This window comes from Schistocerca piceifrons, chromosome 5, assembly GCF_021461385.2.
Source record: "Schistocerca piceifrons isolate TAMUIC-IGC-003096 chromosome 5, iqSchPice1.1, whole genome shotgun sequence".
Lineage (NCBI taxonomy): Eukaryota > Metazoa > Arthropoda > Insecta > Orthoptera > Acrididae > Schistocerca > Schistocerca piceifrons.
In genome coordinates, this window is record NC_060142.1 from 469,760,287 (window position 1) to 469,776,692 (window position 16,406).

The 16,406-nt window shown below is 44.5% G+C and overlaps 1 protein-coding gene across 1 annotated transcript; it reads right to left on the bottom strand.

The window, feature by feature from the left end:
• Nucleotides 1–1,600: 1,600 nt before the first annotated feature.
• Nucleotides 1,601–13,108, bottom strand: LOC124799082 (ctenidin-1-like). The gene is made up of 3 exons (XM_047262619.1): nucleotides 12,995–13,108; nucleotides 8,703–8,906; nucleotides 1,601–1,936 (listed from the first exon to the last, which is right to left on the bottom strand). Exons 1-3 carry the CDS (start codon nucleotides 13,106–13,108, stop codon nucleotides 1,601–1,603), a joined length of 654 nt encoding a protein of 217 aa, XP_047118575.1.
• Nucleotides 13,109–16,406: the final 3,298 nt, after the last annotated feature.

The following is a 16,406-nucleotide window of genomic DNA, read 5'->3' on the forward strand; positions in this document are numbered from 1 at the left end:
TCCATCTCGCTCAATCCTTGAAGATACGATTGTCGGTGGTTAGTTGTGCCTGGACAGCTGAATCTATACGAGCACTGCACGTTTCGAGTACATCCTGGTATGGCACAGTATTTTAATCTGCCGGCCGCTGTGGCCGAGCGGTTCTAGGCGCTTCAGTCCGGAACCGCGCTGCTGCTACGGTCACAGGTTCGAATCCGGCCTCGGGCATGGATGTGTGTGATGTCCTTAGGTTATTTAGGTTTAAATAGTTCTAAGTCTAGGGGACTGATGACCTCAGGTGTTAAGTCCCATAGTGCTCAGAGCCATCTGAACCATTTTTATTTTAATCTGGTAGGCAGTTTCAAAATAGTCAATAAAATGTAGGACGTTCGCTCGGAATTTTCTTGTGAGGACACTTGGTGGCATAAAGTCAATGACTGAAATTTTTTGAGAAGCGTTACAAGTGCGTGATAGAAAGTGCTTGGACCACTGATACTTCGCCGCTGTTAGCCGCGCTCTTACGACTAACAGATCCGAATATCTCTCGCGTTCCTACTCAGTGGAATGGTATGAAGTGTAATAAAAGGTAAGCTTAAACTATGGATAGAGCCATGGCACAACCAACTGTGAAATACGGACCGTCAGAAATACATGATTCTATGATATCTACTCTATCCTAATCACTTCTCTTGTGCACCTGACATCGTAAAAGGTTAAAGAAAATGTGTTGAAAACCGAAGAACAAAATTTTATCCGTAATCCCTGTGTGCCATAATACGTGAGCCAGTGCAAAATATATGCGAATAAGTTTGATTTTCAGTCACTCAGTCACAGAGCAAACGGTGTTGTGTGAATGAAGACTCAACGAACGTTAATATTTAAGATTTTGCTGAAAATAGATGACTAATATTGATTTAGGCATAATATTGTATAGACTAACACCACAGTCATCATGTCTGGTGTTGCTGACGTAGCCGAAAGCTAAACCTATTTTCAGGAAAAGACAGGAAATAAAAAAGATTGATATAACAGTTAACGTCATTTAATATTTTTAGAGAACAGTTTTATAAAAACTTGCATGCGCTACTCTACTGTGAGCAAACACAAATATATAACATAGAGCGTTCCAGTCCGTCCAATATTTACGATATGGCGCTCTCAGAATGAGCACCCAAAGAACGAACACAAATAAATTATCACTACTGTTATCATTGTACCGTGTCTAAGTATTTATAGTAGTAACTCGAGAACAATCCGTTCTCCGTTCCTCCGGACAGAAACTTCTGTGCGACAGAAAACGTCGAAACAAAGATAATCCTCGTGGTTGTAGTGGTCCTCGTGAAACAAAGTCCGACAACGTCGCGTCTGGTCATTTTCCAGAAACAGGTGAGCTGCGGTCGACCGTAGTTGAATACAAGGTAGAGCCGTTGAAAGACGCGGAAGAGAAGGAAATCAAGATGTGGAGTAAGCGCCAGGAGAGAACTGGAAGTCGAAGACTACGAAGCGATACTCGCGAAGAGTCGCTGGCTGTCTTAAGGCAGGAAAGGCGAGTAGTGTGTAGACGAGCGGCCGAATCGCAGCTCCCGTTCCGGGCAGTCCGTCACCCGTGTTGGCGGCGCGCCTACTTGCCGCTGGGTGGCAGGTACACGTTGGAGCCGGGACCGCCCCCGAAACCGCCACCAGCGCCGCCCCCGAAGCCGCCTCCGGCGCCGCCTCCGAAGCCGCCGCCGGGCCTGCTACCGCCCCCGGACGGGTACTGCGCCTCGCCCTGGAACTGCACGTCGGCCACGTAGCCCGTGGCGTCGCTGGCCGTGTACTTGACCACCTCGTTGCGGCCGTCGGGCAGCAGCACCTGGTACTGCCCCGTTACCGTCTGGCCGTCGCTGCTCTCCTGCTGGCTGAAGTCGTTGCCGCTAGCCGGGTCCTTGACCGCGTACTGGAACTGGTAGGGCTGCGCCTGAAACGCACCGGATTATTCACTTACTGTGGTCAGACCATAAGCGCAACGAACAAAATAGTCAGACACCCTCGGAACACATCACGCTAATACCGCGTAACATTTTCTCTAGCCCTGAGAATGGTCTAAATTCAGAGAGTTTCCAAAATTTCTTCCGGTAGGCCATGTATGGAAGTGAAACGTGGACGATAAACAGTTTGGACAAGAAGAGAATAGAAGCTTTCGAAATGTGGTGCTACAGAAGAATGCTGAAGATTAGATGGGTAGATCACATAACTAATAATGAAGTATTGAATAGGATTGGTGAGAAGAGGAGTTTGTGGCACACCTTGACAAAAAGAAGGGACCGGTTAGTAGGACATGTTCTGAGGCATCAAGGGATGACAAATATAGCATTGGAGGGCAGCGTGGAGGGTAAAAATCGTAGAGGGAGACCAAGAGATGAATACACTAAGCAGATTCAGAAGGATGTAGGTTGCAGTAAGTACTGGGAGATGAAGAAGCTTGCACAGGATAGGGTAGCATGGAGAGCTGCATCAAACCAATCTCAGGACTGAAGACCACAACAACAACAACAACAACAGGCCATATCTACCTGGAGTCGCTCATTGATAGATAGATCTCGTACAGCTACAAACATCGTTGATGGTGACATCAAAGTTTCACCCGCAGTTACAAATTGTCTGGGGGTATTTCTAAACTCTGTCAAACTGTTGGGTCGGTAGCAGTGGCACCCATATGATAGTTAGCAGGAGGGGGGGGCAGTATTTTTAATATTTTGGAAGACGACTGGCGACTTCTAGGTAGCCGTAAAAAGTTCCAGTCCCGACCCTGTTAAAACCTGCATAATACCGACATTTAAATCATTTTTTGAAAGGAAAACACCTGACTACACTATTTTTCTCCGTTTCCCTGCGTGCTAGAAGGGGGGGGGGGGGGTTCCGAAGTCCTCCTCTGCCCCTTGTATGGGTGCCCCTGGTCGGCTGATAGGGTGCCCACGTATTCATGAAACCAAGAACGTATGTGAACGCAGCTGTTGCCATCTTCGATGGCGGTCGTATCCATAGTACACTTATCATATATCCCGGTTCATACTCGCGGGGGCGGGGGTATTTTTAATATTTTGGAAGACGACGGGTGACTTCTAGGTAGCCATAAAAAGTTCCAGTTTCGGTCTTGTTAAAGATCTGCATAATAGCGACATTTAAATCAATGTTTGAATGCAAAACACCTGACTACACTATTTTTCTCCGTTTCCCTGCGTGCTAGGGGTGGGGGGGGGGGGGGGGAGGGGCTTCGAAGTCCTCCTTTGCCCCTTGTATGGGTGCCCCTAGTCGAGTGATAGGATGCCTATGTATTCATCAAGCCACGAACATATTTAAACACAGCTGTTGCCATCATCGATGACGGGGGTATCCATAGCACACTTATCATGAGGAATTAAGAGGATGGGCAAAACTTCTTCACCGAAAATGGTAAAATAAATATCCCGGTTCATACTAGGGGGGAGGTATTTTTAATATTTTGAAAGACGACTGGTGACTTCTAGGTAGCCATAAAAAGTGCCAGTCCCGACCTTGTCAAAAACCTGCATAATACCGACAGTTAAATCATTGTTTGAAAGCAGAACACCTGACTACACTATTTTTCTCCGTTTCCCTGTTTGCTAGGGGGGGGGGGGGGCTCCGAAGTCCTCCTTTGCCCCTTGCATGGGTGCCCTGGTCGGCTGATAGGGTGCATATGTATTCGTCAAGCCAGGAACATATATAAACACAGCTGTTGCCATCTTCGATGACGGACATATCCATAGCATAATTATCATGAGGAATTAAGAGGATGGCAAAACTTCATCACCGAAAATGGTAAAATAAATATCTATATCTACATTTCTACATCTAAATTTATACTCCGCAAGCGACCCAACGATGTGTAGCGGAGGGCACTTTACGTGCCACTGTCATTACCTGCCTTTCCTGTTCCAGTCGCGTATGGTTCGCGGGAAGAACGACTGCCGGAAAGCCTCCGTACGTGCTCAAAGCTCTCTAATTTTACATTCGTGATCTCCTCGGGAGGTATAAGTAGGGGAAGCAATACATTCAATACCTCATCCAGAAACGCGCCCTCTCGAAACCTGGACAGCAAGCTAACCCGCGATGCAGAGTGCCTCTCTTGCAGAGTCTGCCACTTGAGTTTGCTAAACATCTCCGTAACGCTATCACGTTTACCAAATAACCCTGTGACGAAACGCGCCGCTCTTCTTTGGATCTTCTCCGTCTCCTCTGTCAACCCGATCTGGTACGGATCCCACACTATGAGCAATACTCAATATACAGGTTCATACCCGCGGTAATCTGAATAAGTAGGAAAAATAGCCTCAAAACATCACTACATCCTCCACACATACTGCACGTCATCGGCCCGTCGGTCGATTCGACACTTTGCACACTGACAGAAGCAAAATCGCGACTCTTCAAACCACATCATACATTTCCAGTTAGCTACTACCCAATTTCTGTTCTATTTCGTCCATAGATTTGCATCTTTATGTGATACTGTGAGCAATGGCCACTTACGAGGTACCCGACTCCAAATGTCCAGTGGATGCACTTGCCTTCGCAATGTTTGGTCGGAAACTTATTGTGACTGAGCTTCAGTTATGGACAGGAGCGATTATTGTCGAGTTTGAAACGGACTGGTCCCTTCCTGTTGGATCTTTTTACTATCACTGTTCTGATGACGTGTTACACGAATACAAGTGGCGAACCATTTCTTGTAGACAAATTAGACAGTCCATGTTGATTCACCAACAACTTGGACAACTATCGGGTGGTTTTAATCAAATTACAGCTACTCACAGATATATTATCGTATGGCAGCGAAACTTGGTTGATATACTAATGCATTAATGCAGAAACGATTTAAGCTGGAAAAATCAGTTCCAATTTTGGCCACCAGGTGCAAATCTGGCGCTGTACATACCAGAAAGACGTAGAGAAATGTTTCCATACGTAATGCATTTGGAACGGGACAGAAAACTTCAAACAAGTGAGAAAGGCACATTGATCAATCTATTATGAACCACCACTTACACAATTTGTTCAATTTGATCACGGGAGAAGACGAGATACCGGCACATTGAAGATGTGGTCATGGGCACGACCAAATAGCTCCTTTCTGTTTTTCTGCGCGTTGATTCACCGTGTTGATTCCATACGAGGTGACTGGCAGATACGCACCATTCACTGCCACGACTCATGTCAGCTGTTGAAGGCCACATGCACACCTGCTATCCAGTAATGCACCGTGAACAGCGCTCTAAAGCGACAAATACATGTTTTGTAAAAGTAATATTTCTCCATTGATGTAATGTGATGCGATTCTGTGCTGTGAATTACCACAGGAAATGCACACACTCATGTGTGCTACCTATAGCAGAAAGCAAAACGTCAGTTTTTTTGTTACATTATGGTGTGTATGGAATCATCTCCAGAGTGTTACGCATTTTTTTCCCCTTTCGTGTTCCCCCTTCCCAGTTCTATTCATGAATGGTGTGCAGCCAGAACGCCAGTCATGGTCATTTGGCAACGTGTATGTGGGAGAAAATAAAATTTTCCCTGATCGTCTCGGCATGCAAGCTTCAGAATTTTCATAGTTAATCCCGCTGTGACACACAACGCTTCTCCGTTAGCGGCTACCACTTGAGTTTGTTGAGTATCTCCGTGGTGCTCTGGGCCTTATTGAACGAACCCGCGACGAAACATGACGCTATTATTCGAATCTAGTTTAGTAACCAAAGTCACTTTTTTTGCTGACATGTGGTTTAATATTGGTTTCAGATTGAGCTGTGTCACTTTTTGGATACCATCTAACAATCAATATCGTTTAACTTTCCTTAGAAATCTCATTTTTGATTTTCTAAAGATGTACGTTTCCCATGCATCTGACCGTACTAATACTATAATAGTACTATGAAACTTGAAGTATATTTCTTTTGATGATATGTCTTTCACGGGTTTCGTTATTGTTACTAAATTGTTGTAATGCGCTATGTTTTAGAAAAATTTCACGCAGTATAATTTAAAATTTTCATAGATCGACAACAACTGGATACAGTCTCATTTCGCAAATGTAGCTTCTAAATTGGTCCACAGAGAAAGGATGAGGTCACAAAGCATCTAGGAAGCTCTGAACTCCAAAAGTTTTGTTACAACTGCTCGATGGTTTCAATTGTGGCATTTAGAATTTCACCGTTTCAGTTAAGAGTACAACAGTTATTACTACAATATGGTATCAATGTTTCTGTTTCTGACAAAGGAAATGTCTATTGTTCTCTGGCACTGCTGAACATTGAAGATCTCAAGAATCAACAATCAACTAAGATTTACTATAAATCGTACGTAATGAAGTGAGAATCAGTTGGTTATGATACCATACAGATTTATAATTTTTTACGCATCCTCCTCGTGTTATTTTTAATTGAACACTGCACCCCTCTGTCTGACACATGCCATTATTGTATCAAGTTGCCTGTATTTCCCGCCGGTAGTTAAACGGGAGCGACAGTTCTTAATAAAGCAAGTATGCTCATTCAGCTGGAGCATCACAGGCTAAAAGAGAACCCATTTATGTTGTACTAATCTTTAATCTACATGTTTAAACACAAAACTTTTATTCAAAAATGTTTGCAGAGACGGTGACAGAGCCTCATAAAGCTATCATGGATACAAAATATTACAGCTTTATAGGCAAGTGAAATATTTAACAAACGAATGTTTGCAGCAATTCTTGAAGCCATAACTGGTTAAGATCCATGAACCGTTTGATACGCACACTTCACTGTGAATCCTAACGCACGCTAAGTCATATTAATATCGTCCGTATTAAGACCGAACCCATCACTTAATATCCAAAAATGTTTCCGCGGCAATTTTTATGTGAACATCAGTCTTGATTCACAAACTTGATATGGTTGCTGCACTTCATATGACGCCAGGCAGCCGGAGAGTACTCTTCGAGGGCTGTTTTCATTAAACAGTACGTACTGAGATTACAGTTTATTTTGCTTGTCTCATGATATTGAAATGAGGCTATTCATCCTGGTCTTCACAGCTTCTGTACCTGAGGGCTCCAAGTGCAGTTACGGCAGTGTGTCGCCACTAAAAATGTTTCAAAGAGCAGAGAAAAGAACCTAAGTTGTAACTAGTTGCTCCGGAATATATGATTAATACAAAGCTTAGCCTTTTCGAAGTAAATCATTTCGGTATTAGACTGTCAACTGTATTACAATCATCTTAATTTTTTATAAGTAACTTACTTAATACTACATGCGACATTTCTCATTTCATGCTGGTTAATATAAACAAACTATGGAAAGTATGGTTTTATTTTGAAGTTTCCCTTATAACCGAAACTGAAATCGTAGTGGCCGGAAGCAAAACAAACAGTCCAAGACTAAAATGTTGCCCTTCAAAAAGCTTTAGGTGACTGTGAACCCTGTTCAGAGTAACGAACCGCCGCGCGGAATTAGCCGAGCGGTCTCGGGCGCTGCAGGCATGGACTGTGCGGCTCATCCCGGCGGAGGTTCGAGTCCTCCCTCGGGCATGGGCGTGTGTGTTTGTCCTTAGGATAATTTAGGTTAAGTAGCGTGTAAGCTTAGGGACTGATGACCTTAGCAGTTAAGTCCCGTAAGATTTCACAGACATTTGAATATTTTTGAATAACGAACCCTAGATCATACATAGGTCATGGTACGTAGAAAAACCAAAAAGTTCTTCAGCTCGTCCGTGCATTGACGTCTTTAATATCTCCGGCGTATGTAATGGGCCCAACTAGGATAAAACGAGGATAAAAACTCCAAATAATAATTTTTTCGAGTACCTATAAGACGAAATAATTCGCAGCGATTTAAATATTCACTTAATAGATGTGTACTTAGTACACAGCATTTATATACGAATTATTAATATCGTGTTACAAGGTTCATATGCCTTGCATCCTATGGTAAGGCTTTCAGTTACGATGTACAAGGTAAAAAGATAAACTTCCCGAAAAGGAGGTACGTCAGAATACTGAGATGATATTTCCCTTTCACATTTAGAATATCATTATTAAAGGTCCGAGGCTTAGTCGTTTTTTTAATGAAAATTTATATTTGTACTGTATTGTATGTTAATCGGGGTCTTAGAAACGACGGAGAGGCTCCGTCCCCGCCGCAGCCGCAGTGGTCCACAACCCCACGACGACTAACGCAGTCCACCCCTCTGCCGCCCCACACCGAACCCAGGGTTACTGTGTGGTTCGGCCCCCGGTGGACCCCCCAGGAAACGTCTCACACCAGACGAGTGTAACCCCTATGCGTGGTATAGTAATGGTGATGTACGCGTACGTGGAGATTTTGTTTGCGCAGCAATCGCCGACATAGTGTAGCTGAAGCGGAATAAGGGAACCAGCCCGCATTGGCTGAGGCAGATTGAAAACCGCCTAAAAACCATATACAGACTGGCCGGCTCACCGTACCTCGACACAAGTCCGCCGGGTGGAATCGTGCCGGGGACCAGGCGCTGCTTTCCACTCCGGAGAGCCGTGCGTTAGACCGCTCGGCTAACCGGGCGGGAAAATTTATATTTACTGCTTGTAAGACTAATAAAAATCGAAATAAAAAAAAAACTGCTGATCTCGGCATTTGAAAATGATTACCCACGGCACTAAATCCACCGTGCACCTCGAACACGTTCACAGATAGGAAAGAGTGAGGGTCAGTACTTACTGGGCCGTCTCCACCTCCAGCTCCGCCGCCGTAGCCGCCGCCGAAGCCGCCCGCCCCCGCGCCGCCCGGTCCGCCGAAGCCTCCAGCGCCGCCCCCGGCTGGCCCGCGTCCGTAGCCCCCGGCGCCGCCCCCGCCGCCGCCCAGAAGGCCGCCCTGCGCCACCTCGGCCGCCGCCAGCGCCAGCGTCACGCCCACCCACAGCAGCTGTCAACACAGGCACCAGACACTGTGCAGTTGCTTCTGATACGTGGGTTACGTCCGCAGAGGGAATTGCTCAGCCCAGGCCGAAGGTGGGAGTCCGCGACCGACTTCATGCTTCATGCTCCACCCCCTGTTAAGTTTACCTCATTATTGGCTTGAACATTGATGTGATCTTGAAACAAATATTTCTTTTACTCCTCTCAAAAACGTGAAATTGCCCAACCTTTGGTGGTGGATTCTATGTAAGTCCCTTGCACTGACAGGGCGATATCGTGTGTGTGGATACACGCTGGAAGAAAGAATTTGCAACACCAAGAAGAAGTCGTGTGACATAAACGAAAGTTGGTAAGCGCGTTTCTACATCTGAAAGAAGATGTCTACTCAAATTTCACAGCAGTCGCATAAGAGTGGATGTAGTAACACCACTATGAGGATAAAAATCGTGTTTTCTTTAAATACAGGCTGTAACAGTCTTGAGCGGTAGATTGGACGTGGTTGGTTGATTTTAGTCACGAATACCTTTAAGGCGGCGAAGTCGCCATTATCAACACCCCACTGAGTTTGAACGAGGTCGTGTAACAGAGCTACAAGAAGCTGGAAGTTTTTTCTGCAATATTGCAGAAAAACGTGGCAGGTATATGGCCACTGTACGTGACTGCTGGGAGGGGTGGTCCTGGAAACGTACGAGAACGTACAAGAAAGCACAGTGGCTCCGGGCGGCCACATGGCTTTACCGAAAGGTAAGACTATCGTCTGCCAGGATGTTTCATATCAGCGCACACTCCGCTGCAGAGTGAAAATCTCATTCTGTAAACATCCCCCAGGCTGTGGCTAAGCCATGTCTCCGCAACATCCTTTCTTTCAGGAGTGCTAGTTCTGCAAGGTTCGCAGGAGAGCTTCTGTAAAGTTTGGAAGGTAGGAGACGAGGTACTGGCAGAAGTAAAGCTGTGAGGACGGAGCGTGAGTAGTCGTACTTGGGTAGCTCAGTTGTTAGAGCACTTGCCTGATAAAAGCAAAAGTCCCGAGTTCGAGTCTCGGTCCGGCAAACAGTTTTAATCTGCCAGGAAGTATCAAGACTATCGTATTTGATTCTTGGCTCTGGCATTCACACTGCATCTGCAGCAGCAATTTCAGCAGCAGTTGGCACCTCAGCGACACAACGAACTTTTAAAAATCGGTTACTTCAAGAGTAGCTCCAAGTCAGACGCTCTGTGGCGTGCATTCCACTGGCTCCAAACAACCACCATTTGCGACTTCAATGCTGTCAAGCGAGAGCACATTGGAAGACAGGGTGCGGGTCTGTTGTGTTTTCTGACGAAAGCTAGGTCTGCCTTGGTGTCAGTTACAGCCGTGTGCCAGTTACAAGGAGGCCAGATCAGGACTGCGTTCTAGACAGACTGGACCTACACTTGGAGTTACGGTCTGGAGTGCGATGTCGCATGACAGCTGGAGCACTCTCGTGGTTATCCCAAGCATGCTGACTGCAAATTTGCACGTCAGTCTGATGATTCGACCTGTAGTGATGCCATTCTTCAATAGCATTCTAGGAGATGGTTTCCAACAGGATAACGCTCGTCCACATATCGCTGTTGTAACCCAATATGTTCAATAAAGTGTCGTCATGTTGCGTTGGCCTACTCAATCATCAAATATGCCTCCAGTCGAGCGCGTTTGCGACGTCATCGGACGACAACTCCAGCGTCATCAACAAACAGCAGTAACCGTATTGACAGACCAAGTGCAGCAGGTATGGAACTCCATCCCACAAAATGACACCGGCACCTGCACAACACAATAAATTCCCGTTTGCATTCTTTCATTCAACAGTCTGGCAGTTACACTACTTATTAATGCACAAACATTTCACATTTGCAATGGCTTATGTCACGTTTACACATTACTCTGTAATGTTGCAATGGTAAACACTTTAAATATGCCACCTAGACAAATGGACAAATGTACTCCACAAATTTTATTACTCTACGTTAATTATTTTTTGGTGTTGAAATTTTTTCCTTTATATATATATATATATATATATATATATATATATATATATATATATATATATATATATATATGGCATTTCATAAGTGATGGTCAATATTGAGAGATATGGCACGAATGATCATTCGAAACAAAAAAGTCAAGTACAGATGGGCTCACAAATGCATACCTTAAGAGCTATCAGCAATTCTTGGTCTTCGATACTGTGAAACAAATCTCTTCTATTGCATGATCTATGCTTTCCATATTTTGGGAAAACCTTGTTTGCGAATTTACCAGCCGCTGTTACTATGAAATACCAGTGATTTCACAGGAAAATTCTGGTGGAAGACGGGGTCCCTGCGAAACGAGCAAGTAGACACCTTCAAGAAGGAGGCCCTTGTAGCGTTCAACGAAACTTTCAGATCTTATTTAACTACTATTTGGATAGTAGTATCAGTTCCCGTAGAACTTCATTCATTTACAAAATTATTACTGGAAAGGCCTTTATCTTTCCTCCGCTCACTGAAAGACAAGCGACGCCTTTAGGCTAGCTGCTTCTTCAACTGTACTCCCGAAAGTCGCCGTAGTGTGCGCCGGAGGTTACGGTTATCATTTTTCCCCTTCCTATTCCATTCGCGTACTATTTTCGGCATCCTTCTGCATGACCTCGAATTCCAGTAGTATTAACATCGTGGTCATTACGCGAGATATTCTTTGGATGAAGTTAGATGTTTCTCAACTTATTTTGACAAATAGTCCGAGAAATTTTGTAAGTCTCCCAGCAATGTTCAACTCCTTCCTGTATTGCAGCATACTGCAGTTCGTTATTTCTATAAAACCCTCACGCTGACTGGACTAACCAGTGGCCATGCAGCTCTACTTTGATTATTCCCTATTTCTTCCGTTAATGCAGGTCGGTAAGTGTCCCAGTCTGATTAACAACAGCCAGGAATTAACGTGTGCGAATTACAATACATGATATTATCCGGTTGTATGAATTTATTATCCTTCGGAAGTTAAACCGATTTGTAACTCGGATAATAAACCTTGTTTGTGAATTTACCAGCGCCTGTTACTACGAAATACCAGTCATTTCACAGGAATAGTCTGGTGGGAGACGGGGTCCCTGCGATCGAGCAAGTTGGCACCTTCAAGAAGGAGACCCTCGCAGCGTGGAAGTAAGCTCGTTTTACCAGTACTACCAAGGTTCGACGAAACTTTCATATCTTATTTAACTACTATTTGGATGGTAGTATCAGTGCAGCTCTACTTTGATTATTCCCTATTTCTTCCGTTAATGCAGGTCGGCAAGTGTCCCAGTCCAATTAACAACAGCCAGGAATTAACGTGTGCGAATTACACCCCTAAAGGTGGATGATATTCTGTAAGAGGGACGAAGTAGCTACGAAGCATAAAATTGAAACTTCACTATTGCAGATGTGTACACACATTCGCTATGGCACTCACGCTAGGTACTTACCTTACTCTCCCTGCGATATGCGACAAGAAAAGAGACAACAACAGCGCTAATACAGGATCAACGCGTCTACAAAAATCACGTCACAAAACGTAATTTTGAAATTCAACGGAAAACTCCAACACACACGTAAGCTGAGTCACCGTTCTACCGTGACTTATAGCTCTCGATGACGTTGGTCACAAACTGTACGTCTGTAGGGTGTGGCACTGTACCTTAAGACACGTCATGGTGGTTGTGCGGCTCCTTTTGGCTCCCTGTTCCCCTTTGCTGTGAGTGCGGCAGCTGCTGGAAGCCGACTGATGTCCGATATCGGCGAGGTTGGCTCTTTTATACGGCGCCGCTGCGCTTCCTGTGACGTCTGTGCCGCGGACGGACCACACTCCTCAGACCGCCTCCCTGCGTGCCCGATCTCATCTATGCATACCGATAGAGGGGGCGGGGGAGAAGGGGAGGGTTACCGGTGAGAGTGAGAGCAAAACAGAACACCGAAAGGGGAGAAAAACTCGTCTGCCGGCGCAGGTATTTGCCGGCAGGAGGAAAAGCGCGGGCAGGGAGGGGGTCAGAGGTGAGCGCCAGACGCCGGCGTCCATCCACGCCATCGGCCGACGGCCATCCCTCTCACCGGCCGCGCCGTTGCGACAGCCACCGGCAGCCGCCGCCGGGGGAGACGCCGGATGCGGCCACCATTGTCGAACGGCGATGACCTTCGGCGGAGACCCCCGTGCTGCGGGAACATCGCTGCCAGACGGATGCCTCGATGGCCTACTTGCCGCTCGTATTTGCATTGGAAATTGGGCTCCTGCGAATAATGGAACATTACGCGTCAGCCACCTCGGCAAAAGTCAGGGTTCCGTCACTTCACGTTCCGACCGTTTTCCGTGTGACGGTAACATATTTTCGTCTTTATGAATAAAATATTTTTGGACAGGATAGAGGAATATCACTGTGTCGCCATTCTGCAGCAGAGCAGGCGATCACAGCGTATTCTTGTTCGCCAGATTGTCTCTTCTCTCTTTCGATATCGTTTCTGGTACGTTTCTTACCAATGAATGCGAACGTTTCAGATTTCGTCTAATCGTAGCTGTTACGACTGTCACTTAAAATGTAGTATAAACTCTAATTAGCATTTATTTTACTATTGTTGGCATTGCAACGGTTTAGTTTCGTGTTTTTGCTAGAAGAGTACTCACACATCACACAGTGCGTGGAAACATTGCAGCCTCTCCTTTTGCTTTATTTAAAAGCTACAGAAGAGTCACGTAACATGGATGTACGTGATTTCCACAGGTTTCAACACATACACCCACGTAAAGGATTTGTGGTAGATTACTTGACGTACTCTTACGAATAATACATAATAGCACACTCTTCAAAATGTATTGCATATTACGTAAGTGGTCATCCAATAAGAAAAGAGCAAATTAAGTGACTGTTCAAAGTAAAAAAAATCTGCCATATTGCCGGCCAGTGTGGCCCAGCGGTTCTAGGCGCTTCAGTTTGGAACCGCACCGCCGCTACGGTCGCAGGTTCGCATCCTGCTTCGGGCATGGATGTGTGTGATGTCCTTAGGTTAGGTAGGTTTAAGTTTGATGACCTCAGATGTTAAGTCCCATAGTGCTCAGAGCCATTTGAACCATTTATTTTTCTGCCATATTCAAGATTTTTCAGCTGAGCCACCAGCTGCCTTCCTTCCCTTCGTCTATGGGTTGTCGAATATTATACATCCATCGTCTAGAAGACCGGTGGCCGTCAACCTGCTCCCTTTTTTTTTTTTTTTTTTTTTTTTTTTTGAGTCATCAGATTTCTGAGTGGTTTGATGCGACCCGCCAAGAATTCCCCTCCTGTCTAGCCTCTTCATCTCAGAGCATCACTCGCAACCTACGTCCTCAATTATCTGCTTGATGTATTCCAATCTCTGTCTTCCTCTACAGTTTTTACCCTCTACAGTTCTCTTTAATTCCATAGAAGTCATTCCCTGAGGCCTTAACAGATGTATTATCATCCGAGCCTTTCTCCTTGTCAGTGTTTTCGACATATACCTTTCCTCTTCGATTCTGCACAGAACCTCCTCATTCCTTGCTTTATCAGTCCATTAATTTTTTACATTTCTCTGTAACACTACTGTGGGGTGCACTCAGCCTCTTGATGCCAATTGAGGAGCTACTCGACAGAATAGTAGCGGCTTCGGTCAAGAATACCATCATAAATACCGGGAGAGACGTGTGCTGACCCCCTCCTATCCGAATCCTCCTCTGAGGATGACACGGCGGTCGGATGGTCCCGGTAGGCCACTCGTGGCCTGAAGACGGAGTCCTGTAACACTACATCTCAAATGTTTCGATTCTCTTCTGTTCAGTTTTTCACACAGTCAATGCTTCACTACTATACAATGCTGTGCTCCAAACGCATATTTTCAGAAATTTCTACTTCAAGTTAGGGCCTAGGTCTGATACTAGTAGACTCCTCATGGCCAGGAATTCCCTTTTTGCCAGTGATAGTCGCTTTTGATGTCCCCCTTGCTCCCTCCGTCATTCGCTATTTTGCTGCCTACGTGGTAGAATTCCTTAACTTCAACTACTTCGTGGCCATCAATTCTGATGTTAAAAATTCTCGCTGTTCTCATTTCTGCTGCATCTCATTACTTTCGTCTTTCTTCGATTTACTCTCAATTATATTCTGTACTCAGTAGACTGTTCATTCCATTCAGCTGATCATGTAATTCATCTTTACTTTCACTCATGATGGCAATGTCCCTTCTCGATAATGCGCACTAATGAACGTTTCACCTTTCCTGGTGGGTGTTCGGCGGTTGAGCTTTTAAAAACATTTGCATTACGTTTCCATAAAACTTTGAAATAATTAATCTGGTAAGTAATTGTTACTGTATGCTTTAACTTGCTGAAACTCTGTTTTATAAAACTTACAAAGTTTCTCCCCCTCCCTTATAAGTCACCATTACTGTGGAAATGGTTGGAGATTAGAAAACGTTACTATTTACTGAGGTACGATGGTGCGTGGTATGTAAAAAAAAGAAAGGTTGACTTCACATGGTTTATGCGATTCAAATACATCTAGTGTACCATACAAGTCCTTTTCAGTCTAGTTTTGTAACTTGTGACATTGTCGGATATTTGAGTATTTCAGTAGCCATCCAGGGAGTACCATTCAGGTACGCCTTTGAAATTTCCGTGTGTACAATGGCTTTGACTTTCAAATAGCATCGTACCATGTCAAGAATTCTGCGCTGCTTTATAAGTAAGATCTCACGTGTTCGACTATAATAGTTTGCTTAACAGATCGGTTGAAGAAAGTATCATGCTATGATCGCTTCTACTCACTGAAATAAAAACTAATTAATGTATGAAAGTAAAAAGCTTTCGCCCGTGAAAAATCATCAGCTACAACCAGACATTCTCTCTTCCCTAAAGTACGATGACGCATGTATTTCAGCATGTATTTCGTTTGTATGTACTATTATTTCCCTGTAAATGAAGAAATACATTGGATATAAAGTACGAACAGACGGCTATTGAAGAAGATGTTTGAAGTATCACCGTAAAAGAAAAGGAGAAGGCAATAGAAACAATAGAATTGGAGGTTCAATAAGTAGCTACAGGTATTATGGTAGAGGTAGATACTGCAGGGGAAGCAAACGCAAACCTTTTGCTTAGTCAAATGCTCAATATAATTGAATCAAATCAAAATGAACTGCAAAAAGTAGACAGAATCGAAACAGAAGTAAAGGCAGGTAGGAGTAAAACAAAAACAAAAATAAAAAAGGTTCAAACCCTATTACAAGTAGGACAGAGCAAGTTACAAGCAGATTTAAAGAACAAAATACAGCCAGGAAAGCATGATCATGAATCTGAATCGATAAGCAAAATAAAAGCGGGGCAAGAAAAGATCGAAGCGGAATTTCAAACTAGCCAAAGTCAACTAGAACAGAAGATGGTAGCAAGTCATGTCAAGGAGTCACTACAGAACTAGAGCTAAAATGAACCCAAAATAGTACAACAGGAAGTTGACAAGGAAAT

Coding starts and splice junctions, on each gene's coding strand:
- LOC124799082 (XM_047262619.1), bottom strand. CDS start 13,108: ATGTTCCCGCAGCACGGGGGTCTCCGCCGAAGGTCATCGCCGTTCGAC. Junction 8,907..12,994: donor CTGTCGCAACGGCGCGGCCG/GTGAGAGGGATG, acceptor CTGTGTTGACAG/CTGCTGTGGGTGGGCGTGAC. Junction 1,937..8,702: donor CTGGAGGTGGAGACGGCCCA/GTAAGTACTGAC, acceptor GGTGCGTTTCAG/GCGCAGCCCTACCAGTTCCA.